This window comes from Cervus canadensis, chromosome 14 (assembly GCF_019320065.1).
Source record: "Cervus canadensis isolate Bull #8, Minnesota chromosome 14, ASM1932006v1, whole genome shotgun sequence".
Lineage (NCBI taxonomy): Eukaryota > Metazoa > Chordata > Mammalia > Artiodactyla > Cervidae > Cervus > Cervus canadensis.
Window position 1 is genome coordinate 28,579,696 of NC_057399.1, and position 26,227 is coordinate 28,605,922.

A 26,227-nucleotide genomic window follows, 5' to 3' on the forward strand; every position below is an offset into this window, starting at 1 on the left:
AGAGAGACTCTGTCCAAATTCATGCAAATTCATTAATTCAGCAAATAATGATTAAATTCCTGCTCTGTTTTAAGTATAGATATGGGGTCCTGTTCTCATACTCAACATTACTCCAGTTGGGGCACAGGCAATAAAAATATACTTAAATATGTTGGGAAGTGATACATGTTATGAAGAAAAGAACTCCAGTTAGAGAAACAGTGAGTGATGGTGGAGAGGTGGGGACTTCTGGAGATAGAATGGTCCAGGAAGGCCTCTCTGACAGGGAGCCAGAACTCTGAGAGAAGGGAGGCTTTTCCAACACTGTTTCTTTTGTTAGAGGCTTAGATTTTTTGTCTTTCTCTTATTTTCCCTTGTTCATTGGGATTCCTGTTCACTCTTGCTTTTCTTTAAATTGAAGTCTACAATGAAGAAATCACCTTGGAAGATTTGGTGACACAGGCTGTGAGCCACACTAAAATGAGCTCTCTTGTCAGTTGTATGTGGTTCTCATTGCGCATATTATCATCCTACCACTGAGTTCCATTCCTGGCTCTTCACCTCTCATGAACCGATGTGACTTAGGGAAGGAAAGTCATCCTTCTTTATACTTTGTTGTGAAATGGCCGTTTGAAGGGCATCCATCCCATAAGATTTTCAGCGTTCATCACTGGCTTACAGTGAGCACAGGGACCTTTGTTGTCCTTGGGGTAGTGCTGCTGGCGTGCCAGTTTGGTTTCTTTTGTTGACATGCTAAACAGTAGTGTGAGGTTTGCAGAGTTACTAAATGCACACTGTCTGCTCTAGCCAAGTGCTACACATAAAATGAATTAAAATGCTTCAAATGATTGGTTTGGTGTGCATTAAATTTAATTTTATGTGAAAACATGCAGCAGAGACTTAAATATAAGTTAACAAAAATTTCAAATTCTTTGTTTCCCTCTATAGCCAAAAAGGCAATGGTTAACATAGACTAAAATAGATTAGTTTTTTTCACGGTTTTTTCATAATAGAGTATTTTTATAGCTTCCAAGGTTTCACCTGCAAACCTGAATTACTGTTAGTTTTTAGTAACTGTGCTGTGAAACAGATAGCCTACTGTGGAAGAAAAAATGAACATGACAGTGACAGCTGATGTATAACAGATTTTTGCCTTTTGGAATCAAGAGTCTAATGAATATACAGGGAGTCATTTTAGTTAGAGTAAAGGGATTAAAATGATGTGTGAACTAAAGCAAGGTCTTAAGTAACTAATAATATGTCTGTTTCCACTACTTTTTAAAAATCATGATGTCAGATGTTGAAGTCAAAATGAGACTTTTAAATACCTCTAGACACAGATGGTACAACACGTCATCCATTGTAAGAGCGTTTTCCTGCCAGCCTCCCTCCCTCCTCCCCAAACCAGGGTTTCTATTTCACATTCTTGCCAGAAATATTCAGCTGTATCATTGGTGTAATCTGCCTGATACCCGGAGCATCAAGACTCGGGTGGAGGTTTTGTCTGGCCGTGTTGCAGTGTTTTTTGGTCTATTTCCAGTCACAGTGACATTCCAGACATCACTGTTTAGATCTGACCCTGCACATGAACACCTAATTAATCAGCTAAAATGCAGGAAACCTACAACATTCATGAACAAAACATAAATATTTTTCATAGCACTTATTTGATCATAGTGGCAGCTCCCTCTTGGAGCATGCAAGAACAACTTTAAAGTATCTCTCTAATTCCCATCACATTTGTATTTTGCTTTAAAGTTCTAATGAAGGAACATGACAATGACAACTGATATACAAGTATACTCCAGCTGATTGTGCACCCTGAACACTACAGAATATTGCTCAGGTACAATCTAGAATACATTTCGGTATATAAATGATCACTTATGTGAACCTAGTATTTGAGTTTAACGAATTTATATTTGGGCTCCAAAGCCAGGTGTTCTGGGTTCGAATTCCTTCTCGTCACTAGGACAGGTTGTCTTTGTTCCCTCACAGGGTTGAAATGAATCTTTAGTGAATCAGTATGAATGAAGCGTTTGGAATAGTCTGCAGCACAAAGTATAAATGCTGGCTGTCCTTGCTGTTAACTGTTTTCCATGCTTACAAAAATGGAAAGGTAGGTCTAGAACAAACTGCCAAACAAACATGCTATGAATAGTCTTTTGTGTTTAATGCAGATTTTTGTCTTTATCATTCTGCCTAGCCATCGCCTTCCCCTGCCCCCCATTATTATACCTCTCCAGGTAACACTTTTATCAAGATAAAGAACTACAACAATGAGAAAACACAAAAAGAGAAGAATAAATTTTCAATTCAGATTCTTCCATAATCTGTGTCAAAGTTCAAAATGAAGCCCCAAATCAAACTAGGTGTATACTAGTACCAAGCCCAGAGAATCCTCTTCAGTTTTCCAAGGGTTGAAGATTGGAAGGTACAACTTTTTAATATGCAAAATAGCATTATTTTAACAGCATGATAATAATGCTTAGCACTCCTATTCAGTTTCTTGAAGTTATAACTGGAGTATGTGCTTATGACAAGTTAACAGTTCAGAAGAACACAAAATACTGAGAGCCTTCCTTGTGCTGTCACGGGAGTAACCCCTTGTGTTTGGCACGTTCAGGGATGCAATTCTGTATTTCAGAGAAATCATTTTTTGGTATTTGAATTATATATATTGGCCTATGTATTTTTCACATGAAACATCACAGACATATTTTTCAGAATTTGAGAGATAACGTCACAGTTTTGATGCATCTGAATTTGATCATAATCAAAGATGATCTGTAAAGTACTTTTAATGTATTTAATACTTTCTTTCATGGAATAAAAGGTTGAGGAAATAAGTTTCTCAGAAACCTCAGGAAAAACATGTTTATTCTTTCTGTGAATCAGCTGGATTGTTTTGGTTTGAGGAATGGGTTACTTTTTCTTTGTTTTTTACCTCTGGCAAGAGGAGAAGGAGAGAGAATATTCTAGACAAATGACTTGCAGTTACAAACACTCTAAAAATATGTGATTGTCTCTGAGCAAATAACAAACAGAACTATCTTTAACTGTGGAACTTAACTGCCTGCCACATGATTTATAGAAAATTCATCTCTCATACTCAAATAAAAGAACTGCTTTTTAAATCAGCTTCCATATTTGCACTGTTAGTTATCTTGGGTTTGCTAAAGAAAAAAATTTATGAACTTGAAGTCATTCCCGTAACTGTGAAAGCAATTCTGTAGACAGAGATCCGAGCCAAGGCAAAAACAGGGAAAATAAGGTCGTTACAAAATGTCATTTCTAGTTAGTTTTCTTAGTTCAAATCATATACCATTTACTGGTCCCAGTACCTCTCTTTAAAATCGCAATTTTCTTTTAGTAATGCTATAAGAGAATTGAATAATCCAAACCAAATGTTTCTGGAACATTGTGTGTGAGAGCATGATGTAAAAGTCTTCTGACCCAGAGGTCAGAGAGCTGATGTCTGGTACTAGTTGCCCAAGAACTTGCAGTCACACCTGGGGTGAGCGGTGTTGGGCTGCCGTTTCCTCCTGTGTCATGAGAGGGTAGGTTTAGATTTTTCTTGCATGGGTCTCTTTCAGCAGAATTACTCTATAAAATTAGCTCTTCACCAGGCTGCCCATCAGATTCATCTGAGGAAAAAATTAGGGTTAGGGTTTTGGGTTTTTCCCCCAAATTTGTGATTTTCTGCTGCCACCCACTGCTACCACTCAATAAGGCACACTAAGGTCCTATTTCCAGGAAATATTGTGGAATAAACAGCCTTAAAGTGAGTGTTATTAATCTGGGCTCCATAGCTTCATAAAATAGTTTTGTGTTTGGAATTTTTGTAAAGAAAGTGCATAATTTTTATCAGACTCTGAAAAGGGATAGCTGACCACCCCCACCCCGCCCCTCCAATGCCCAGATTGAAATTACAGACCTAGGACATCTGTTATTGACCTTGGGAAAAGCACTTCAGCTCTGAGAAAAATCTTTTATAAAGATGTAAAATCGGTCCACCCCACTTGTGAGCCCTTCAGTTGACTTTTGTTTGAAAATAATTTCTTAAAAGAGAAACTGATGCTTTATCATTTTAGATGAGTATTAGTGAAATAAGTATATGCACTCTGGGAAAAGATGCAAGTTTACTTTGACACTTCTACTCTGAATGAATCTGTGAAGTATGCAGTTCATTTCTGGCTTAAGCATAGAGATAGGTGGTTTTAAAGAACAGAAGTGGCATTAAGTTCCTGGATGTCCATTCATAAATGCTGAAGGGAATTGTTGGTAATGGTTGATGGTTACAATCATTGGTTCTTCCTTCAATCAGCAAGTCATTTGTATCTCAGTAAACATATTTAAAGTTTGCTCTGTCCCCATCTCTATTCAGATCAGTTAATAGCTATGAATTCGTTGTCACTTGTATGCAAAGTGTGGTACTGAAACAGAGAGAGAGAGTGGTATAAGCCTTGAACTTGCAATCCAGTTGGGAAGCAAAAAACACATATACCAGAAATATGAATGATAACCTATGGAGGTTATGTTATATGTTAGCCACCAAATAATGTAAAAATAAAAGTGCTTGAAGAATTCATCTGCAGTTAAGTTCCCTGAGGTTTAGGGAGAAGATGAGCTTAGAATAGAGAGGACAGCGTTAGCTGTATCTGGAAGAACACAAGAGCACATCGGCTTAACCCAATTTTTAGTTAATGCAGCCTGTCAGTGTGGGTTTTCTGGATCAAGTCTTGAATTGGTGTGTAATTAAATGTGGGTGGGGTTGTGGTGAGGGAGAATCTGATTCTTGATACACTCTAGCATTTTAATTTCCAAATATCCACTTTTAGATCCATTCATGACAGCTGTCTGGTAGGTCTCAGGAAAATGCTAAAATGGCCCTAGAAATTATTACGCTGCAGTTCTCACCATTTAATGACTTTATGTTGGTGGCCACAAGCATTGGTATTCAAGGAGAGCTCTGAGAGATGAGCCTACAGACAGAAAGGGATTGTCCTGTCTCCTCCATCAAAGCTACATACTTTCCACTCAAAAGTAATGTGTACCAATGAAGGTGATCATTCATGAATAATCTCTACTGTCTGTTCCCCAAACCAACATGTACACTGAAAAGGGAACATTTGTGCTCAAGCCCTTTTCCTTATGGAAAAAATAGAAGTGTTATTTTAGACCCATTTGAATTCTTAGTTACACTTTGAGAAAATGCCTAAATGAATGGCCTCCATTATGACTCAGAAAGTTCAGTACTACTTCTTTTTGACAAGTAAGCTAGATGTTCTTTAAAAATCAAATCAAATGTTTAACTGAAAATCTGGCACAATAACATAATTATGGAGAAGGAAATGGCAACCCACTCCAGTATTCTTGCCTGGAGAATCCCATGGACTGAGGAGCCTGGTGGGCTACAGTCCCATGGGGTCGCAAGAGTGGGAAGTTGATGTATAACACAGCTCAGCCCAGTGCTCTGACAACATGGCGGGGGGGCGGGTGGTTTGAGAGGGTAGTTCCAGAGATGGGGGAGTATATGTATACTTATGGCTGATTGATGTACGACAAACCAACACAATATTGTAAAGCATTTATCTTCCAATTAAAAAAAATTTTTTTTCTTTGAAAAAAAAAAAAAATAACATAATTAAATAGTTGGCCACACTGTTCATAGTTGTGTTTTCAGAAAGCACTTGGCATTATAAATAAAAATATGAGTTAGCATGCCAGAAGAGCTACAGTATGTGAACAAAGCAACTTTTAAAATCCATTTTATTTATAAAAGCCAATTTTCTAACAAATTTAGAAACATATTTGTTATGTGCCAACAACTAATACCCATTCTAGACAAATAAATATCACAGAGGAGACTGTAGAAGGTGATTTCTTTAAAAGCTTCTCTATCTCTGTTTTTTGTTGGTTTTTTTTAAATATATAAAAGTGGCTCTAGTGATAAAGAACCTGCCTGCCAAAGCAGGAGACAACTGGAGGAAGACATGGCAATCCCACTCCAGTATTCTTGCCTGCAGAATCCCATGGACAGAGGAGCCTGGCGGGCCCCAGTCCATGGGGTCATGGAGAGTTGGACACGACTGAAGTGACTTAGAGTGCACATAGCTTTAACATTTCTAAAGTCAAAAACATAAGAAAAAAGTTTTTATTTTTCATTACTGTTTGCCTTAGCTTGTAGTAAAATTATCCATATATTAAATGCTAAGTGTACTTTAGAATTAGATGAATGCTTCAAGGATGCTCTTATTTTCTGGAACACAGATTTCTGTCACTTGCCGTGTCTTAGTTATCACTAATCTGGTCAAGCTGTAAAACGGAGCTCATGCTTTACTGGCATTTATGGCCATTATAAGTTTGAGTTAATGACCAAAGATTGCAGTTGTCCCCTCCCCTGTTCATTCCCCAGTGGTACCTGCACAACTATTGCCCACTGTGGGAATTTTGAGCAGCTTGGGCAGTGTACCAGAATTCTGAAGGTGTTTGGTGATTATTCCTGTTGTTTTACCCTTACTGTCTGCATGGCATTTACTGTTAGTCATGGATTTCTACCATTAGTGGTCCAGGACTGCTAACTAAAGCACCAATAATTCCTGATAATTTACATGGTCCAAGTTGATAGAGTGAAATCAGTTTTTGTTGTTCAGTTGCTAAGTTGTATCTGACTCTTCGTGACCCTGTAGACTGCAGCACACCAGCCTTCCCTGTCCTTCACTATCTTCCAGAGTTTGCTTAAAATCATGTCCATTGAGTTGGTGATGCTATCTAATCATCTCATCCTCTGCCACCCCCTTCTCCTTTTGCCTTCAGTCTTTCCTAGGATCAGAGTCTTTTCCAATGAGTTGGCTCTTCTTAAAGGAAAATCTAAACTCTTGTTTACTGCAGTGAAGTTTTACATTGTTTTCAGCAAATTTTTTATTGGTTAATTTAATTCACTGGTTCTTAATCCTGGCTGCACATTAGAATCACTTGCAGAATTAAAAAAAATTTTTTTTTAAATTTATTCATTTATTTTTGGCTGTTCTGGGTCTTTGTTGCTGAGTGGGCCTTTCTCTAGTTGTGGCAAGTAAGGGCCACTCTCCAGGTGCAGCACACAGGCTTCTGTTTGTGGTAGCCTTTCTTGCTGTGGAGCATGGACTCTAGGGCTCGAGGGCTTCAGTAGTTACGGACCACCCCCCACCCCCACCCCACCCCACCCCCGCCCTGGAGCACAGTCTTGATAGTTGTGGCACTCGGACTTAAGTGCTCTGAGGCATACAAGATTCCCCCAGACCAGGGACCAAACCTGTGTCTACTGCATTGGCAGGCAATTCCTCACCACTGAGGGAAGTCTCACTTGTAGAGCTTTAAAAACCACAAACACTGGATCCATCTGCAGATAGTTCATTGTATCTTACGCCCAACTCAAGCATTCTAAGGGCAACCAGGTTGAGACCAATGAATTTTGTTGGCCACTTCAGTTTTGACTTTATTGGCTGCGCTTTTCATGTGTTTTACTTGAACACAGCAGTCATTTGTCAGCCTTAATGCTGGTGCGTGTGTCATCTTATCTATGCCCACTAAACACAATGGGTCTTTATCAAGGTCAGGCAATTGTTTCTGGGTCACTCAAGAGCAGCCAGAGTTTCAACACAATCTGAAAAGTATTTTCTGACAATAAAGGTGACACATTTCCTCTGATCCAGCTAATGAGAACTAGTTTAACATTTATCGTTGTTCTTTGCCTTGCTCGTTATACTTAGCAGAATCCCTGTGACTTTCTGTTCAATTACACAGGCACTTACTGAAATCTTTCAGTTGCCCAGCACTGTTCAGAGCACTGCAGAGGACACAGATAATGTAGCATGGAGGGACTTCAAGGAGCTTACATTCTCACATAAGGGATGTGTAAGACCAAGGAAACAGAGGGCAGGATGTATTCTGGTCTGGACAGTAAGCACTGCAGAACAGTGAGGGGTAAAGATCTCTGTGTAATGGTAAAGGCTAGAGGAAGTAGAAATGATGCCAACCCTTGAAAAGAATGAGTGGAATTCTGCTGGTAGAGGAAGCTGAAATTCCAGGCCTGTTAAGACAGCCTCGTAAGGAAGGGCAGAGAGGTGAGTTTTACTAAGTCAGAGTGAGTAGAGGGTAGGAGTTGTTGAGCAGTTTAACTACCCCAGGCAAGAAGAAGCTGTCCATGTTCACCATGAAGGATCCTCAGGCACCTGCTTGAGAAGGTGGACCTTGACTGGAGGAACTTTTAAAAGCCCTAGTTTACAAAACTAAGTTCTGGAGAAGAGAAGTGGTTGCCTCCAGTGAGAAGATTATCTAGAAAAGGACAGCAGGAGGGAAGTGTGCATTTACTGGGTTGTCAGAAATGTTCTGTGGCTAAATTAGGGAGGTGCTCACACATGCATTATATTTACCAAAATTCATCAAACTCTACACTGAAATTCTGTTCATTTTATTTTATATAAATTATATGTCAATTTAAAAAATATTTTTAAAGCTGTGTTTAAAAGGAAATAGAACTATGGATTAAAACACTTAAAAACCATATTAACCAATGGAAATATAGGACTGAGGTTCTGATTCAAACACTATTAAAAAACATTAAGAGATCACTGCATAAATTTGAATACTGACTAGATATATAATAATTTCAAATTATTATTTTTTTTTAGATTTGATGGTTTTAGCTTTATGCTTATTTTTTAAGAATGTTTTAGGAATATATACTGAAATATTTATGAATGAAAGTGATAGGATCTTCACCTTTTGCTTCAGAAGAATCATTGGGAATGGCTGGAGGCAGTATAGATGAAATCAGATAGCTGATCATTATTGAAGCTAGTGATGGAAACAGAGGGATTTATTATACCGTTCTCTACTTTTGTGACTGTTTGTTGCATAACAATAAAACTATTAATGTATTTGCATTTTAAGAATCATTTTTGGTTCTTGAATGCGGAAGTGCTTAGTGAAAGTGTTTCTCTAGGAAGTGTTTTGGCACTTGAGGATTAACTGTTGAGACTCTTTGGAGGTTACTGTAGTAATTTCGAAGTAATGATGAATAAAGTTAGAAAAGGAGGAATGAAGAGAAATGCCCTGCTTTGTTTACTTAAAGTAAAGCAAAGGCACTGGTTGTTGCTGTTGTTTGGTCGACAAGTCATGTCTGACTCTTGGTGATCACATGGACTGCAGCACACCAGGCTTCCCTGTCCTTCACTGTCTCCCCGAGCTTGCTCAAACTCATGTCCATTGAGTCGGTGATGTTATCTCACCATCTCATCCTCTGTCACCCTCTTCTCCTTTTGCCTTCAATCTTTCCCAGCATTGGGGTCTTTTCCAATGAGTCAGCTCTTTGCTTTGGCTAGCCAAAGTATTGGAGCTTTAGCTTTAGCATCAGTTTTTCCAATGAGTATTCAGAGTTGATTTCCTTTAAGATTGATTAGTTTGATCTCGTTGCTGTCCAAGAGACTCTCAAGAGTCTTCTCCAGCACCACAGTTCGGAAGCATCAGTTCTTCAGCCCTCAGCCCTCTTTATAGCCCTACTCTTACAACCATACATGACTACTGGAAAAATCACAGCTTTGACTGGACGGACCTTTGTCAGTGACGTGATGTCTCTGCTTTTTAATATGCTATCTAGGTTTGTCATAGCATTCTTTCCAAGGAGCAAGCCTCTTTTAATTTCATGGCTGCAATCACCATCCACAGTGATTTTGGAGCCTGAAAAGGCACTGGAGACATTTTTTATTTGCTGTCAGGGGTCACATCAGATCGTGGGGCAGTTGAACATTATTTGAAGGGCTGCATTCAGTACTGTCTGTCCATGCTGAGTTGGGAGGTGGATTTGTGAAGAAAGCACCAGAGAGGTCCCAGTGCCTACAGAACTAAAGGAGGAAGCATTGTGCTGTTGGTGAACAGGATTAGGAAATGTCAGCCACTTTGAAAATTCTATGTGTGTGTATGCTTAGTCACTTCAGTCATGTCCGACTCTTTGCGACCCTATGGACTGTAGCCCACGAGGCTGTTCTGTCCATGGGATTCTTTAGGCAAGAATACTGGAGTGGAGTGCCATTTCCTCCACCAGGGGATCTTCCCAACCCAGGGATCGAACCTGTGTTTATGTCTCCTACATTGGCAGGTGGGTTCTTTACCACTAGAGCCAGTTGGGAAGCCCACAAATTCTGTGCTGTACATATATATATATATGGGTTTTATATATATATATATAATTATTATTATTATAAATATATTATAAATAATAAATAAAATTTATTTTTATAAATAAAAATATTATTATAAAATAATAATAATTATTAATTAACATATATATTAATTACATAATAACCCAATTTTTCTGCTTCATCAGTGAACAAATATTAAGTACCTAACATAAGCAAAAGCAATCTAGAAGATGCAGTGAGAGAAACAAAGTTGATTAGATTAGTTATGTAGGCCCTTAAAATATTTACAGACAAGAAGCGAGTCTAAGATTGTCACAGGAATCAGCTAGTACCTTGTATTATAGATCTTGTAGGAGAGTCTCAGAGACAAGCCTTGAGAGTTTAGAGAAAGGAGAGTTAATTTCCAGTGGGGAGATGAGGGAAGGCTTGGAAGAGGAAGTCATGGGAGGGTTGGCCATGTGAGGGAGAATAGGGAAGGAGCAGCACCAGGTAGAAGAGAGTAAACTAAGGCAGGTGTGCTTGTAAGAAAACAGGAGACCCCACTTTCTACACTGGGAGGAGTTCCACCTACTGGGATGCACCCCAAAAAGACCACAGGTATAGCAGGAAATAAACTTGGAGAGGTAAGCTAGTGCCAAATGGCAGATGTTAAATTATCTGGCTAAGTATTGATAGTATGAACTATGTTTTCTGAGTGGTAGAGAGATTTTTAGGTTTTTCAAGTTGCGTTTGAGCTGGAATAAGGATGGGATTTGAGCTGAGTGGCAGTTCTCCTCTGTAGCAGTATGGGAGAGGGGTAAATGTGAAGGAAGAGGGACAGTCAGGATGCTGCACTGGTGGCCCCGTGTAAGGTAAGGTGGTAGCGCCAGGACAGACAGAAGAGAGGCACTGCGGAGTTAGAAGGACCAATCCGGATGTGGTCAAAGGGAAGAGATCAGAGTCAAGAAGGCCTTGGGGGTTTGATTTTTAGATGGCTTGGATAGTAGTGCTAATTATGCAGAAAGAAGACACAAGAAAAGTGCTTGAGAAAAGGATGAACTGCAAGAATTTTTCTTAAAACCATTTAGCCCATTTTATTTGGTCCTAGCATCACACATTTGTACATCCTTCTCCTTCCTCACAGGCAGTAATTTGGAATACACCTGTAAGTGTGGAGGCCTTCAGTCAGGAGGGCCATTAAACTCACAGACATCCCTTCAGGAGGTGGGGACCATGGAAGAGAAGCCCATCGGCAGCCAGGATACCTTCCCCACTCAGGAAAGCACACTGTCTCCAGTGAACCTGACAGACGACCAGATAGCCGCTGGCCTCTATGGTAACTTTCCTCACTCACAACCCTTCTCAGCATCAGATTCTAGGACCAGAGTTGTCAGCATTCCAGTCTAATGCCCGTGTTCCTTATAAATTGACCTGGAAGAATGATTACACAGTTGTTAGGAAGTAGGCGTAGAATCTCTCTTAAGATTATCAAAGAAAGCCGTGAGGTCCCCTTAAGAAAACTCATCTGATGTTGCAAATTACAAAATATTTTAAACAGCATTTCACTGTTTCACAGTCTGGCAGGTATAAATTTTTCTAGGTTTATCTCAACTTAAAAAAAAAATTAATAATAATCCCTGTCTTAGTGCCTTGATGGTTTTTGAGGATCAAGTGAGATATGACATCACTTTATAAACAGTAAAGCCTGATATAGATGCTAGTTGTCACTGCTTTTGTTATGTCTGGAAGGACTAATGGATTTTTTTTTTCCATTTAAAGAATGTTATTAATGGAACTTTGAATTATTTTCTCTGCATGCACACAATTTTCCAATGGATTTTGGACAAGTTTCTTATATATACATGCCAAGATCTCTAGTTACATAAATAAAAAATGAATGTACATAAAGAATACCTATTCACTTACTTATATGGGTATGAATTATATTAATTTTGATCACCATGATTCACTTCTCCACAGTATGTGCAAATAATGAAAGTACGCTGAAGTCCATCATGAAGAAGAAAGATGCCAACAAAGATTCAAATGGAGCAAAAAAGAATCTTCAGTTTGTTGGCATTAATGGAGGGTAAGGAAAGATGGAGGTACCAGTGTTGATACGTGGTCTGTTTCCTTTGCCTCCTGTCTACCCAAGTCCTATTTAAAGGTGCTAGTCTAGGACGCTGCTGCATAGGGTGACAGAAGATTCCCTCCTCATAAAGGTGCATTTGGGCCTCTCTTCTCTCTTCTTGCTCTCTGTAAGGATATTTCGCTCTTGAAAGGATACCTGATGAAGCTGAGTCCTTTACATCCTCTCACCTTTGATGTGAAACAAATGGTCTTCAAGGAAAGCAGCAGGCAGCAGGTTGCCTGCCTTGTTGGACAGCTTGTAACTTGCCTGTGGCAGGACTGAGCAACAAAGACTGAGAGCATTGCTCCATGAGCCAGGGACAGTCATCCACTCCTTCAGGACGGGTTGTTGTGCTTGGCTCTCCAGGCTTACAGACAAAATAGTAGGGCCTCTCGCCCGAAGAGTAACCTCACCATGCCGTCAGTTCTTCATTTTCTAAATGGAATGTGTTTTAGTTGTTTTATTCCTTCTCTTGTAATTGGGCCAAGGTAAATAAATAGTCAAGCCTGTTTGTCCTCCTACAGTTGAATCAAAGCAGTTAATCCTATTAATCCATACATGGGCTTAACAAGAAACAATAGTGCAGAGTTAGTTGAGATATTTATTGTAAAGTGTAAACCATAAAGGTTTAACTTAGTGGTGTCTGCTTTCCAAGTCATTAATGTTTTATTGGGTAATGTGTCCCACAGTTTGGAGAGTGTGTACCAGAGGAACTGTTGGTCACTTACATAATCTGTTCACCTTGGACAATGGGAGAATTAAAGGTACAAAATAGGAAGAATGAAAAGGGGAAAGAAAAGGAACAGGAAAGATGAACAACCGCAGAATTGGTTTCCATAAAATAAGTTTCCTTTGATTAACATTAAGCCAGAGGTGCTATATATATACATATTACTTTCTACAAGTGGTTATCTGATACTGCTCAACAACCTTGGTTATCCCTTTTAAGTGAGAACCCATTCAGAACCACCAGATTTCTAAGTAGACCTTACTCCAAACTTCTAAGTGCAGGCTCTGAAATTTCTGGAGTCATTTAGCAGCTTTCCCTTCATAAACATTTCTGTCACTGGGTCTTCATGGGTGTACCTCGCATCTCCTGAACTCCCAATTGCCACCTAGGTATGAAACCACTTCCAGTGATGATTCCAGCTCAGATGAAAGCTCTTCTTCCGAGTCAGATGACGAGTGTGATGTCCCTGAGTATCCTCCCGAGGAAGAGGAGGAGGAAGAGGAGGATGAAGACACTCGGGGAATGGCGGAAGGCCACCACGCAGTTAATGTGGAAGGTTTCACGTCCACCAGGGTGGAAGATGAAATGCAGGTTCCAGAATGTGAACCTGAGAAGGTGGAAATCAGAGAGAGGTGTGGTACATCCTCCCCCTCCCCTCACCCTTCCCACGTTTGGTGTACTTTAGCAGTAGAATTGGCTGGTTGTGCAGATTGTGCAATTGAATCTTAATAGATCAATCTTTCCAGTCTCCAACAAAGGGCTAAACTTTACCCGTTCCTTAGAGGTGTGTCCTTCTTGTCCTGATGCTAGTAGATACAAGTGCAGAAGTAATAATCTGCTAGATCTCTTATGGTAGCAAAGAGAAGGGCTTGGTATCTGTTCACCTTTGTTTCTTTAACTGTTTAATATCTAACTTTGTATGTGGAGGCACCATCCACGTAACTCTTAAGCACCACTAAAGCTTCCATTGTTTTAACAACCCCATTTGTAGTTAAAGGCATATTAGAATTTTTTGTAACCAACATGTTTCACATTTTAAAGTTTCAGATTTTACCATTACCCATTTATCCTTATACAGGTGTCCTTAATGATATTATGGGTCCATACTGATAATATATGACAGGAACAGTTTTTGGTCTCTACCAAAGGTTACATTTACTGTAGAGATGATGTGATCAGTGACATGCCCATAGTTTGTTGCTCATTGAGGGATTGGGATCACCACAAGAATGGCTTTGGGACTGTCATAAACAGCAGCTGAAATATCAAATACTCTGGTTGGCTAAAACATGTACTAAAAGTATAGCCAATTTTAAAGACTTAGCAAACATGGAATCGATGCTTATAGAACAGGAGAGAGCAGAACAGATGGAAATTTCAGTATGTTTTTTCACCATGTGAAGTATAACTAGAACATTTCAGAAAACTTTAATTTGGCAAATGAGTATTTAACTGCATTAACACAAGGTAAGTGTCTTTATACTTCAAGTATTTTCAAATGGCTCAATATTTTGATATCTGTTGTTTTTTAAGCTTTATTGAGGTATATTTTATATACCATATGTCATCTGACTTTTAAGTTTCTGTTTTCGTGTGGGTTAAACAAACCCTTCCAGAGTCACCAAACGTGATTTCAGATGTGTGGTTTACTGGTCAGCATAATGGGTGTGTGGTAATTCAGACCTCTTCAACCCCTCAAGAGTAAAAATACGTTTAAGAACTTAGAACCAAAGAAGTGGAAAATCTCCATAATGCCACACAAGCCAAAGTGGTGAAACTGAAAGCTACCCTCATGAATTAAGGCCAGAGCTCTGGCTGGAGGCCTTGGCTCTGTGTGCAGCATCCGACCTCGGATGTCTGGACTCTCCCAGGCAGGCACCTAGCACCACCACAACCTGCTGAGGTTGACTTGGGGCTCCTGGTCTTGTAAAGGGTTATAGAGTTTGAGGTAAAAATGCCTTTCCTTCTGTAGTCAGTCTTGAGCACTCTTTCTTCTGTTTTTCCCTCTTTCTAGATATGAATTAAGTGAAAAGATGTTGTCTGCATGCAACTTACTGAAAAATAATATAAATGACCCCAAAGCTTTGACCAGCAAGGATATGGTGAGTCTGACCTACAGACCCTGTCTCTAGGCTGCCCCTGGGCTGTTGTTGCCTGCACTCTTTCCCCCCAGACTGTTCCTAGTGTGTGTAGGCAGAGTGACCATCCTGCTGCCCTGCGCACCGGACCACTCTGTGAATGTCTCCCTCAGGCCTGACTTCAGATCTCCTTTCTCCAGCCTGTACTTTTCTTGGGGGCTGAGCATCTGCGAGGCAAATACTTGTCATGGAAAGGAGGGCTAATTGCATCCATTCGTCATCTTTCTGCATGTCCGGGTGCTTACAGAACCTTGTGATCCTGGAAGCAGAGTCCTGAAATTTTTTAAGTTAGCCTGTGTTTTTAAGAGAAACCTATCTGAGCCGAGGTCAGCATTCCTTTCAATTATGAAACTGTGTATTATGCTCTGATGTGGAATGCAGGCAGTCACTATTTTTAAACCTAGAAATAACTGCACTTGTTGGCCTCTCACAGCTTGAGAGATTTAGAAGCATGCAGCAAAGAGGTAGACAGTTGCCTTAAGGACATGAGTAGCATAACATAGGACAGATAAATATTTCCATGGCCATGGTGAATCACATGTTCTTGCCAAGTATGTTGCTCTAGGGATGTTTAGATTTGCAGTTTCTTTCATAGGTTAGACCAACCTTCTGGTAGACACTTGAATTCAGTGCATTGAGAAGATACAGCATTTCATGTTATTCTAGATAGTAATGTTCATTTGAATCTTTGCATATTAGTGGAAGATTTAATGTGAAGTTTTATGTTAAATAATCAAAGTCTACAGCTGATGAGAAAGTTGATTCATAGGTCTCACAAAATTGTAGAGTTATAAAACCAAAATGTTAAGACTGGAAGAGACTTAGGGAATTACCTAATGCTAGAAAGGCAAATAGTTTTCCTCATATAACAAATACAATCTGAAGAAAAATTGGCGATGGCTAGCACAGGAGAAGGACATACGTGTGCCCACCAGGACACTCTATCCTGGTCTATCCTGCTTTAACTGAAGCCCTAAAGATTATAAGTAGCTGCTAGTTAGTGCTCAGAATGGATGATATCTGTCTTCAGTTCTCATCCCGTGGTTTTTTTAATCCCAACTAAATCATATTACCTTGTTATATGGCATCTTTTTTTTTTTTTAATTATGCTGTCTTTTCACATCTATTTATATTGCTTTAGAAACTTAAATTTATCAGAGCCAGCTGAATCTTAACCCTCAAATATTGTTCTGGAAAAGGAGCATGGCAGTGATGTTTACAGAAGGAAATACTAAATGAAGTCCCTGGGCTAGGGGGGCATTTATGTACATGTTGAACTCTTAGCAGTATAGACTAAGTGCCTGTCTGTACCTTGGTCACAAATAATAAAACCAGGAAAGGTCACTGCAGTGTTAATATTTCCCTCTAGGTTTAACCTGAACTTAAAACTGATGCTTTCAGACCCCAGCTTTTATAGCTGTTATATACTTTTACTTTTACCTTCCCCATTGTTATTGCTGTTTAGTCACTAAGTCTTGTCGGACTCTTGTGACCCCATGGACTATAGCCCTCCAGGCTCCTCTGTTCATGGGATTTCCTTGGAGTGGGTTGCCATCTCCTTCTCCGGGGAATCTTCCCGACCCAGGGATCGAACCTGTGTCTCCTGCATTGGCAGGTGGATTCTTTACCACTGAGCCACCAGGGACTCTACCCATAATACTAGGTTATGTGATCCTCAGGGAGGACTTAACATTTCTGGGGCCCCAATTGTCAAGCATATTCTTAGCACACACTCCAGGATTGGTCCATTTTTTGTTAATTGAATATTCATTCAGTAAAGACATGTTTAAAGTACTGTGCTATGAAAAGTCCCAAATGTGAATGATCACAACACCAGGGCCATGTAACCATATCAGGACACTGAATATGTAGCTATAACAGAGTTTGACACCCAAATGACATAATTGCCCTTCCTTCTGTGTGAGGTATCCAGAGGAATTGAAATCTGAATATGTGAGTGAGCAGAAGAAAAGAAAAATTAGATGAATTCTTTCCTGGTCAGGACCCTTTTCATTCAAGTGACCCAAACTATGAAATGCCAACTTCATGTGTCCACAGCCTAAGGGACGGCAAGTGGGGCTGATGACCAGATACAGATGATCCTGATGGGGAAAAGTAATTTGTTTCAGCAAAAAGTAATTTGTTTTTTATTCTCTTTCTGTGGTTGAACATTTTTATTTGGGATGTAGTAAGAATCAGGTGCCTGCATGGTTATGGTCTCCAGCCTAGTGGTGTGGAGATGGATGTTGAAGGAGTTGAAGTTGGACTGGACAGGAAAAGGCAACCTAATTGTGTCAAATGATTTCTCCTGTCCTGATTACTATGAAAATCATTTTCAAGACCAACCTCCCTACATAATATTAATAGTTCAATAATAAATGGACCCTGGCCTAAGTGACTTAACATGTATTACCTCATTTGTCATCACAAACATGGTGAAGGAAAGATATTTTTATTACCCCCATTTTGCAGATGAGGAAACTGAGGCACAGAGTAAGTATCTTACCCAGCTTTGAACAGCTTGTCGATAGCAGAGTCAGAATTTGAGCATCGTGGTATAATTCTTGCATGATGGTGTAGAAGTTAGAACATGTGCATGTGTGCACATCAGAAGATAAACTTCAGTCTGGAATTTGAGGCTTCTCTGAGGGCCCTGGGTTTTATTAGTTGTTCTTTGAGACCGGATTCTATCTGCATGTACTTTGACTATAAAAGGCCTGATTTCTTGGGCTTTCAGCTAGGTCTGAGAAAGGTCTATAAATAGAACTACTAAATGGCCAACCGCTTCATGTCTTGGCAGCGGTTCTGTCTGAACACCCTCCAGCACGAGTGGTTCCGCGTGTCCAGCCAGAAGTCGGCCATCCCGGCCATGGTGGGGGACTACATAGCCGCCTTTGAGGCCATCTCCCCGGAAGTCCTGCGTCACGTCATCAACATGGCGGACGGCAACGGCAATACCGCCCTGCACTACAGCGTGTCCCACTCCAACTTCGAGATCGTGAAGATGCTCTTGGACGCGGGTGCGCTGGCAATCCCTTTCTCTCCTCCAGCAGGCTCAGGTTGTGACTCATCTCGAAGGAGCTAGCCGACCCACTCCTCAGTTCTGTGACCCTTCTAAAAACCTTTCCATTGCTTTTCCCCATGAGACGGTAGGAATCTCATTCTTGAGTCATTCGTGGGAGGCTTGAAGCAGATTCCAGATCTGTTTTGGAAGGTGCCATTGAGGATATTCGTGCTGCAGTTCAGCACACATGACTGACATTTGGTAACACACATGACTCACATTCCCGCCTGCGCTGACTCAGGTAGGCTTGCCGGGTTCATTCTCAAGAGGCAGAACGCTCCTCCTGGGGCCAGAGCCACAGCTTTCCTGTCTGTGGGCTGCTCTCTCTGCTTGGGCCATGACCCCTCTCCAGCCACTTTGCCGAGCTGTGCAGTTAATCACAGTGGCGATCAGGCAAAGCTGCTGCAACGGATTGTGGTAGAAGCATCACTGTTCCCGCCAAAATGCACCCTATTCCTGGGGAATCAGCTTTGAGAAAAGAAAGTGTTATTCTTGAATCTGAATCATAGTAATAAGAACAGTGAAAATGTTTGTTAGTAATTAGAACTCAGCCATTCGAGAATATAGCCAATGGATGTATTAAACATGGAGTGAGAGGGTGTTACATAGAAGGGTCGCCTTGAGTAATAGGGAGCTTTCAACTTTTTGTTCAAGTTATCGATACCTTGAGTCTGTAAGTCACTTGATTTCTTTTTGAAATACGTATTTTTACTTCTAATTTGATGGATACAGAATCCACAGTACCTCAATCTGATGAATGAGAATGCAGTGTGAACATCTGATTTAGAATATGCAGTGCAATTGTCCAGTTTTCCCATTCTGCTTCTTGACCCAGCTGTCCGAATTTTTTTCTGCTTTGTTTTGGGAACACTGGATTAATGCAGAGACCAAACAAATCTACCTTTTTTTCTAAGTTTGATTGTTCTCAGTTTAGGGGCCATGTTAGGATAAAACTGTTTCCAGTTTAAAGGAGGAAATTCCAAACCTCCTTCCCTTCAGACTTTCCAGACTATAAACAGAGTTAGTGATACTCTCAGCACAAGTTACTGTTTTAACAGAGACGTGGATAATATCCGGGAAAGCTAAGAACAGGATTTCAGGATTGGTTCTGAAAGTAACAGTTTAATCTGCCCTTGGAAATTTTGTATGGGCAGAATATTTTGGTAAACTAAATTATTTTAGTTCCATTGTTGGATGGCTTTGGTTAATCACTTTTCTGGATTTACTTCACTTTTTATAATGCTCACCTTTATAGACTGGGGTTGTGGCTCCATAAAGAGTGTTTGTGAATCTAGGATACCAGTAACATAAGCAAAGAGCCAAATGCCAGAGATAGTAAGAAGCCTTGAAGAGCATGTCTGTTCACCCACTTCTCCACCAGACAGATTTTTTTCTTTTCTTTTCCCTTTTCTATGTTAAAAAATATGCACTATTGTAAATACCATTATGTCCCCAGTATGCAGTTGTTTAGAACTTAAGAACGTTTTCACCATACCGTCTCTTCTCAATCTCAATGACAGAAACACCCTAAGCACTTTAATTATATCTGGTCTCACATAAAAAGTTTCTTGCCTGCACTGTCCATTCCTTTCATTTTATTAGAAAGTGCTGAAGGAACTTAAGGATGCCTGCAGGATAATTTAGGCCCTGTGTGTGTATGTATGCTTAGTCGTGTCTGACTCTTTACAACACTGTGAACTGTAGCCTGCCAGGCTCCTCTGTCCATGGACTTTTCCAGGCAAGAATACTGGAGTGGGTTGCCATTTCTTCCTTCAGGGGATCTTCCTGACCCAGGGATCAAACTCTGTCTCCTGCGTCTCCTGCATTGACAGATGGATTCTTTACCACTTAGCCACCTGGGAAGCCTAATTTAGGCCCTGAAGACTCCTTAAGAATTACGGGACTAGAAGAGCTCTGGTTTATTGAGTCTAGGAGTCCCTGACAGTTTGTAAGGGATTTAACTAAAGTTGCTGTCAGACCACAGTTCATAGAGCTGGGTGTCATGTGATTGGATTCTGATTCGAAGGGTCCCAAATGAGTCGGAGCATCAAGCTCAGGGTCTCAGAGTGAGCCGTGGTTTATGAGTGGGGAACACCATATTCAGTGTTCCTGCATAAGCCTCTACAAATCTTTCTTTCTCTTGTAGCTCTGATCACCTTCTTCACTCCAAAACGGTGATGTTCTAGACAGAGATTAGTGTCTAGATCCCACATTATGTTGTATTCTTCAAAGCAACCATTACTTGGAACAGCCTCCCAGACTTCCAGGCTGTTTTAGTTCAACCACTATTTGCAAACAAGAGGGGCTGTGAAAGCTTGCTGTCATTTCTCACGAGCTAGAAAAAAACTTTTTCTTTGGTTCGGTATGAAAACATCTCTCACATTTCCTTCTGACTCACTCTGGGACTTTGACTGCTGGAGGCCATTTCACTGGGCTTTCCCATACTCCATACCTTCAGTTTAGGAGGACAACTGATGCTGTTAGAAGACTGGCTCTTGCCTCAAGAGACTCATGTTTTTGCAGACGTGTGTAACGTGGATCACCAGAATAAGGCAGGGTACACCCCCATCATGCTGGCAGCCCTCGCTGCCGTGGAAGCAGAGAAAGACATGCAAGTTGTGGAAGAGCTCTTCGCCTGTGGGGATGTGAACGCCAAAGCCAGCCAGGTGAGCACACTTACTTGCAGATTCTGTGCTAGCTGGCATAGCTGTGACCTGCACAAGTGCCCTTGCCACGCTCCTAACCACTGAGCACCATCCGTGTGGCTGCCCAGTGGTCCTTGATGACTAAACACACCCATGAAACGCTGGCTTAACCACACAGTGGAAACTTCTCCCTTCTCTGCCTTGCATTGCATCTGTTTGAAGCCATGTGCACGTGAATTGTGGGTCAGCCTGCCTGTGGGTGACTGGGAGTCCCCACCACCTACCCAGTGGCTGCTGCTCCCTGACTGTCTCCAGATCACAGTGTCTTCCTGCCTGCACAGGGCCCCTCACCTAGATGTGATCACAGTTGACTTGTGACCATCTTCTGAACTTTGTAGCTCCTTGCTATCATGAGACAGATCCTCCAAGCCAAAGGGAAAACTGACTCATGACTTTAGGGTCTTACTTATGATTTCATAGCTCACGAGAAGTGAGTTTCTCCCTGCTTGCCACCACCCAGCCCCAAGTAATTCCCTGTCGATTCTTTCCCGTCGTCATTCTCCCTGCTTCCCTTCCCCCAGCACAGCCCCACTGTGGGCCACACCCTGCCAACCCACCATGTGCTTCTCAAGTCCGCTGTTGTTTCTCCTCACAGGCAGGACAGACAGCCCTCATGCTGGCGGTCAGTCATGGGCGGATCGACATGGTGAAGGGCCTGCTGGCCTGCGGGGCTGATGTCAACATTCAGGACGATGAGGGCTCCACCGCCCTGATGTGCGCCAGTGAGCATGGGCACGTGGAGATCGTCAAGCTGCTGCTGGCCCAGCCAGGCTGCAACGGCCACCTGGAGGACAATGTAAGCTGTCTCCACGGGTGGGGCCTCAAGACCAATGACATGCAGGGACCTGGGGGAGAGGCGGTGCTGCTTGACCAGGGGAGAGAGCAAATCCTCCTTTATCCTCCTCAGGGATTTGTGTTGTCATCCAGGCCACTTCCCTTCACAGCCCAGCTTGGCAGCATCTTCTGTGTACAGACTAATATTCCCATTAACTGAAGCCAAGGGCAGAAAGTGAAATAGGTCTCACTCCAAAATTTATAAAAGGAAGAAGGTGATGGGCATGTACGAGAACCAGTATACTAAAGGGAGGTAAGCAGAGCCACAGTGCAGAAGCGAATTCGGTGTAGGTCACGGCCAGGTGCACGGAGTGAAGAGGACCAGCCCCCCCCCCACCCCCGCACCCCTGGCCCACTTGGAAACCCGTCAGTGGGGCCCATCCGAGTGAATAATTTGTGCCCTTTTATCAGCTAGGGGATCCGGACTATCTTGGCTTGCTTTCAGCACATCATTCTCAGGCTGTTCCCATCATTGTCGCTTTCATCTCCTTCCTCTCCCAGTTCCCAAACTTTCCCATTCCCAGATAACCCCTTGACTGGAAAACTGGAAAAAATTCTGAGGAAAGCTGCTGATCTGGGTGTCTCCAGACCAAAGAGGAGGAGAACCAATAGGTCATGGCACAGGAACTAACATTTGGGTGGTGACAAGATTCAGAGGTCCAAAGGTCCCAGAGGACTGGCTGGGTTGGTTCTGTTTTTGAAAGTTTATCTCTCTGGAGCACAGGTTGAAACCGGGGCTTCCATTGGCCCCAAGCACTAAAAGATTAGAGGGAAAACATTCTCCTTTGCGCTACACTTGAGATCCTGGTAGGCCCACACCAGCAGGAAGAGCCAGTCAGTGCAGGCATTCACTGGCAGGAAGGACTGACTGGCGTCCGCAGTTGCAGTAACCTCCCCAGGAGCACGTGAGCTGCAGTTGCTCCAGATTCCTTTCACATCCGCTGCAGGGGAGGGCCAGCTTCCCGCTCTCTTTCCTTAAAAGCAGTCTGTGTTTCATGTGCCTTGATTCTGTTTGCTCTTCTACTCTCAGCAAAGAACAGCTTGTAGATCTCGTAATAAGAGGCCATTGAGCCGCAGTGACTTCCAGAAATCCTGGTCCCCTGTTTGCTTCCTTATCCTTCAAGGAGCAGGAGGCTATCCATCTGGCCTCTGGAAGAAAAGTAACTCCCAGAATTCAGAGTGGCAGGGAGGACCCTAAGGTTCAAACCACACACAGATTGTTCCCTGCCGCTGGTGACCAGAAGGGAATCCTTATCCCAGGACTAGAAAGAAAATAAGTTGTGCCATATTTTGTCTTTTTATTATTGTTAATTACTTTTGGTTAAAGTATAGTTGATGTCCAGTATGCTGTTTTGTCTTGATACAGCTTTCAGTTCAGTTCAGTTCAGTTGCTCAGTCTTGTCTGACTCTTTGCGACCCCATGAATCTCAGCATGCCAGGCCTCCCTGTCCATCACCAACTCCCAGAGTTTACTCAAACTCATGTCCATCGAGTCGGTGATGCCATCCAACCATCTCATCCTCTGTCGCCCCCTTCTCCTCCTGCCCCCAATCCCTCCCAGCATCAGGGTCTTTTCCAGTGAGTCAACTCTTCGCATCTGGTGGCCAAAGTATTGGGAGTTTCAGCTTCAGCATCAGTCCTTCCAATGAACACCCAGGACTGATCTCCTTTAGGATGGACTGGTTGGATCTCCTTGCAGTCTAAGGGACTCTCAAGAGTCTTCTCCAACACCATAGTTCAAAAGCATCAATTTTTTGGCGCTCAGCTTTCTTCACAGTCCGACTGTCACATCCATACGTGACCACTGGAAAAACCATAGCCTTGACTAGACAGATCTTTGTTGGCAAAGTAATGTCTCTGCTTTTTAATATGCTATCTGGGTTGTTCATAACTTTACTTTTATATCCATCTAAATTCCTGCATTTTAATGGAATCCTAACTGAAAATTTTCTTTCCCATATTTAGTGTTTCCCCTCGTATATCCATAAGATATATTCCTGTGAAGCAGCAGGATTCAGTGCTTAAATGTAGGTGTGACTTGGAGTGTTCTACAAGGGCGGTTAGGGCTGTAGGACCCACTCCCTCCCCAAGAGGAAAGTTAAGAGATTCTTGGCAAATTGCAGGGCATTAGAACAGACACCACACTGCTTGATGGCTCATTTGTAATTATAAGAAGAAAAAAAAAGTTACGTTTCTATCCCTGCCTTTGCCTACTGCCCCCTGCCCATGGGCTAGCTGAGTGAATTAGAGCCCTTCCTGGGCAGCCTGTTTTTGTTGAGACTTCCCTGTGTGCAGACATACACACTGACCACTGTGAGGCGATGACACTGGCAACGGGCTGATCCTTGTCTGAGGGGTTGTGCCTCTATCATTCTGACATCGTTCAGGCTTGGCGCCTAAGAGGTCCAGAGAGTTTCCTAAAGAACTGAACAAACAGCTAGACTGGGGAGCCTTACCCAATCAAAAGGGACCGGTGCTGTTAGCTCTTGGCTACCGGGAAGTTTGAGAAACCCAACCTTCTTTGTTTCCGTCTCGTCTCCAGGATGGCAGCACCGCGCTCTCGATAGCCCTGGAAGCCGGACACAAGGACATTGCCGTCCTGCTGTACGCCCACGTCAACTTCGCCAAAGCCCAGTCTCCGGTCAGTGTTGTCCACCTGGCGTTCGTACACAGGCTGACAGCCACCAGACTAGTTGGCCCCCTTCCTCAGGGAACTGACAGGACACGCAGGTTTCATGATGATTCTGAAAACCAAAGTTTGAGTCTAGAGTGTAAGAATTCATCATTTTTGCCCCACCCAGAGGGCCAGGAGTGCTAATGGTTAGCACAGCAGATGCTGGATGCCTGCTTGTCCTCACACCCTTACAGGAAGGATTTGTTCTGGACAGAGTTAACCAAATGGCACATTTTGAGCCCATAAATGCACATTGCCTTCCTGGCATCTTTCTTAAAGCAGACAGTGAGCAGCAGCCCGTGGTCCCAGCGTTTCCTCTCAGCAGGAAGTTGACTTCCCAGGACAGCTGGAGGTGGCTCTGCCAAGCCCACTGGCCTGAGAGCAGCTCCCGCTGGAGGACCGTGTATGGGGTTCCAGCCCTCCTGGCTCTGGCTCATGCGTGGTACTCATGGAGTTCCTGTGTCACAGAGGACGCATCTACCTGAGGTCACTGACTAACCCCCAGTTTTTTTTTTCCTTTCCTTTCCTGGTCTCTAGGGCACCCCTAGACTTGGAAGGAAGACATCTCCTGGTCCCACCCACCGAGGGTCATTTGACTGATTGTGTGCAAATAGCCGTCCATTTACATGCCACCACTAAGCTGCTAATTGTTCCTGTTGGGCTGACAGACTGAATGTACGTTGTGCCTGAGCTCACCAGCAAACAGAACACAGAAAGCCGGGGGCTGAAGGCTGGAGCTGCCAGGGGAAGCTGAGCCAGCAAGAGATTTCTGGCTGGGCACACAGGCCTCCCTTCTGGCCATCTTCCCTCTGTGTAGGGCACACTTGCTGTTGAGTCTCTGCTCCGTTATGTACAGTTGTAGGAAATTGTAACCTGACCTGAGTGGGCAACTTCTGTTACTTCTGTTCCTGCTCTCCACACCCCCACCACTGCTGAAAAGTATCAAGTTCTCACTGGCATGGTGTTTTTAAAACTTTTCCACAAGTATTTATATTTACTAAATGTGGACCCATTGGTATATTTACTAAATGTGGACCCATTGGAAAGTTCTTTGAAAGCTCCATTCCAGGATGGTTTTGTTGATTTTCCTTTTGTCTTTATTATTTTAAAATAAGGAAGTTGAGATGACTTTGATCATGAATGAATCAGGCCTGGGCTGGTAGGTTTCTGGTTTTAAAAATAAAAGGTGGAATGTCTCAATAAGTATAAAACTTAACAAAAGGAAGTCTATTCAGTTGGTTTTATCTAGGTGGCTGTATTATATGACATTTTATACAAAGGGTATCTATATAAAATTGACACAGTATTTTGAACTTTTATATTCCATAGTAACTGAAGACATGAAGAACGACATGTAATGTTGCCGTATTTTTATTAATAATTGCACAATTCTGTGTCTAATGATGAAAGTTGAATTGTGTTAGAGAAATTGGCTATCCATTGGCCTCTAGAGAAACATAGTGTAGTTCTCCATGTATTTATGGATTCCTTTATCCCATGTCACATTTACTTTGGTCTTATATGTATTTAAATGTTTGAAGTGCCTTAGACTCTTGCCATATTTTCAAAATAAAATTTCATTAAGCTCTTTTACTTGTCCCTGCTTCATTTCTGACAGCTGTCTGCCCCGATCCTTTTGACTTACAGCAGTGGCAGCGAAAGCTGATGGGCGGAGGGTGACTGCCCTGTCCACTCGTCTTAGGCTCCAGCAAAGGGAGACGCCTCCAAGCGCATGACTTCATCTCCAGCTCTGCTCATTACTCAGGTTGCACAGCAGGAGTCTCAGACTTAAGACCTAATTAGGCAGACAAT

General features: G+C 42.1%; 1 protein-coding gene across 5 annotated transcripts in view; it reads left to right on the forward strand.

Annotated features, from left to right (window-relative positions):
* The window catches only part of KANK1 (KN motif and ankyrin repeat domains 1), a 213,263-nt gene extending 187,259 nt beyond the window's left edge, over positions 1-26,004 (forward strand). For 4 of the 5 annotated variants that reach the window (XM_043486548.1, XM_043486547.1, XM_043486546.1 and 1 more), the window contains 9 exons: positions 11,284-11,475; positions 12,120-12,228; positions 13,390-13,632; positions 15,015-15,102; positions 17,939-18,158; positions 20,726-20,868; positions 21,503-21,703; positions 24,284-24,382; positions 24,953-26,004. In XM_043486548.1, coding sequence (XP_043342483.1) covers positions 11,284-11,475; positions 12,120-12,228; positions 13,390-13,632; positions 15,015-15,102; positions 17,939-18,158; positions 20,726-20,868; positions 21,503-21,703; positions 24,284-24,382; positions 24,953-25,015 — 1,358 coding nt within the window. In that variant the 3' untranslated portion in view covers positions 25,016-26,004. The remainder of the gene's footprint in view (positions 1-11,283; positions 11,476-12,119; positions 12,229-13,389; positions 13,633-15,014; positions 15,103-17,938; positions 18,159-20,725; positions 20,869-21,502; positions 21,704-24,283; positions 24,383-24,952) is intronic. The other variant, XM_043486549.1, reaches the window with a different exon arrangement.
* The last annotated feature ends 223 nt before the right edge of the window (positions 26,005-26,227 follow it).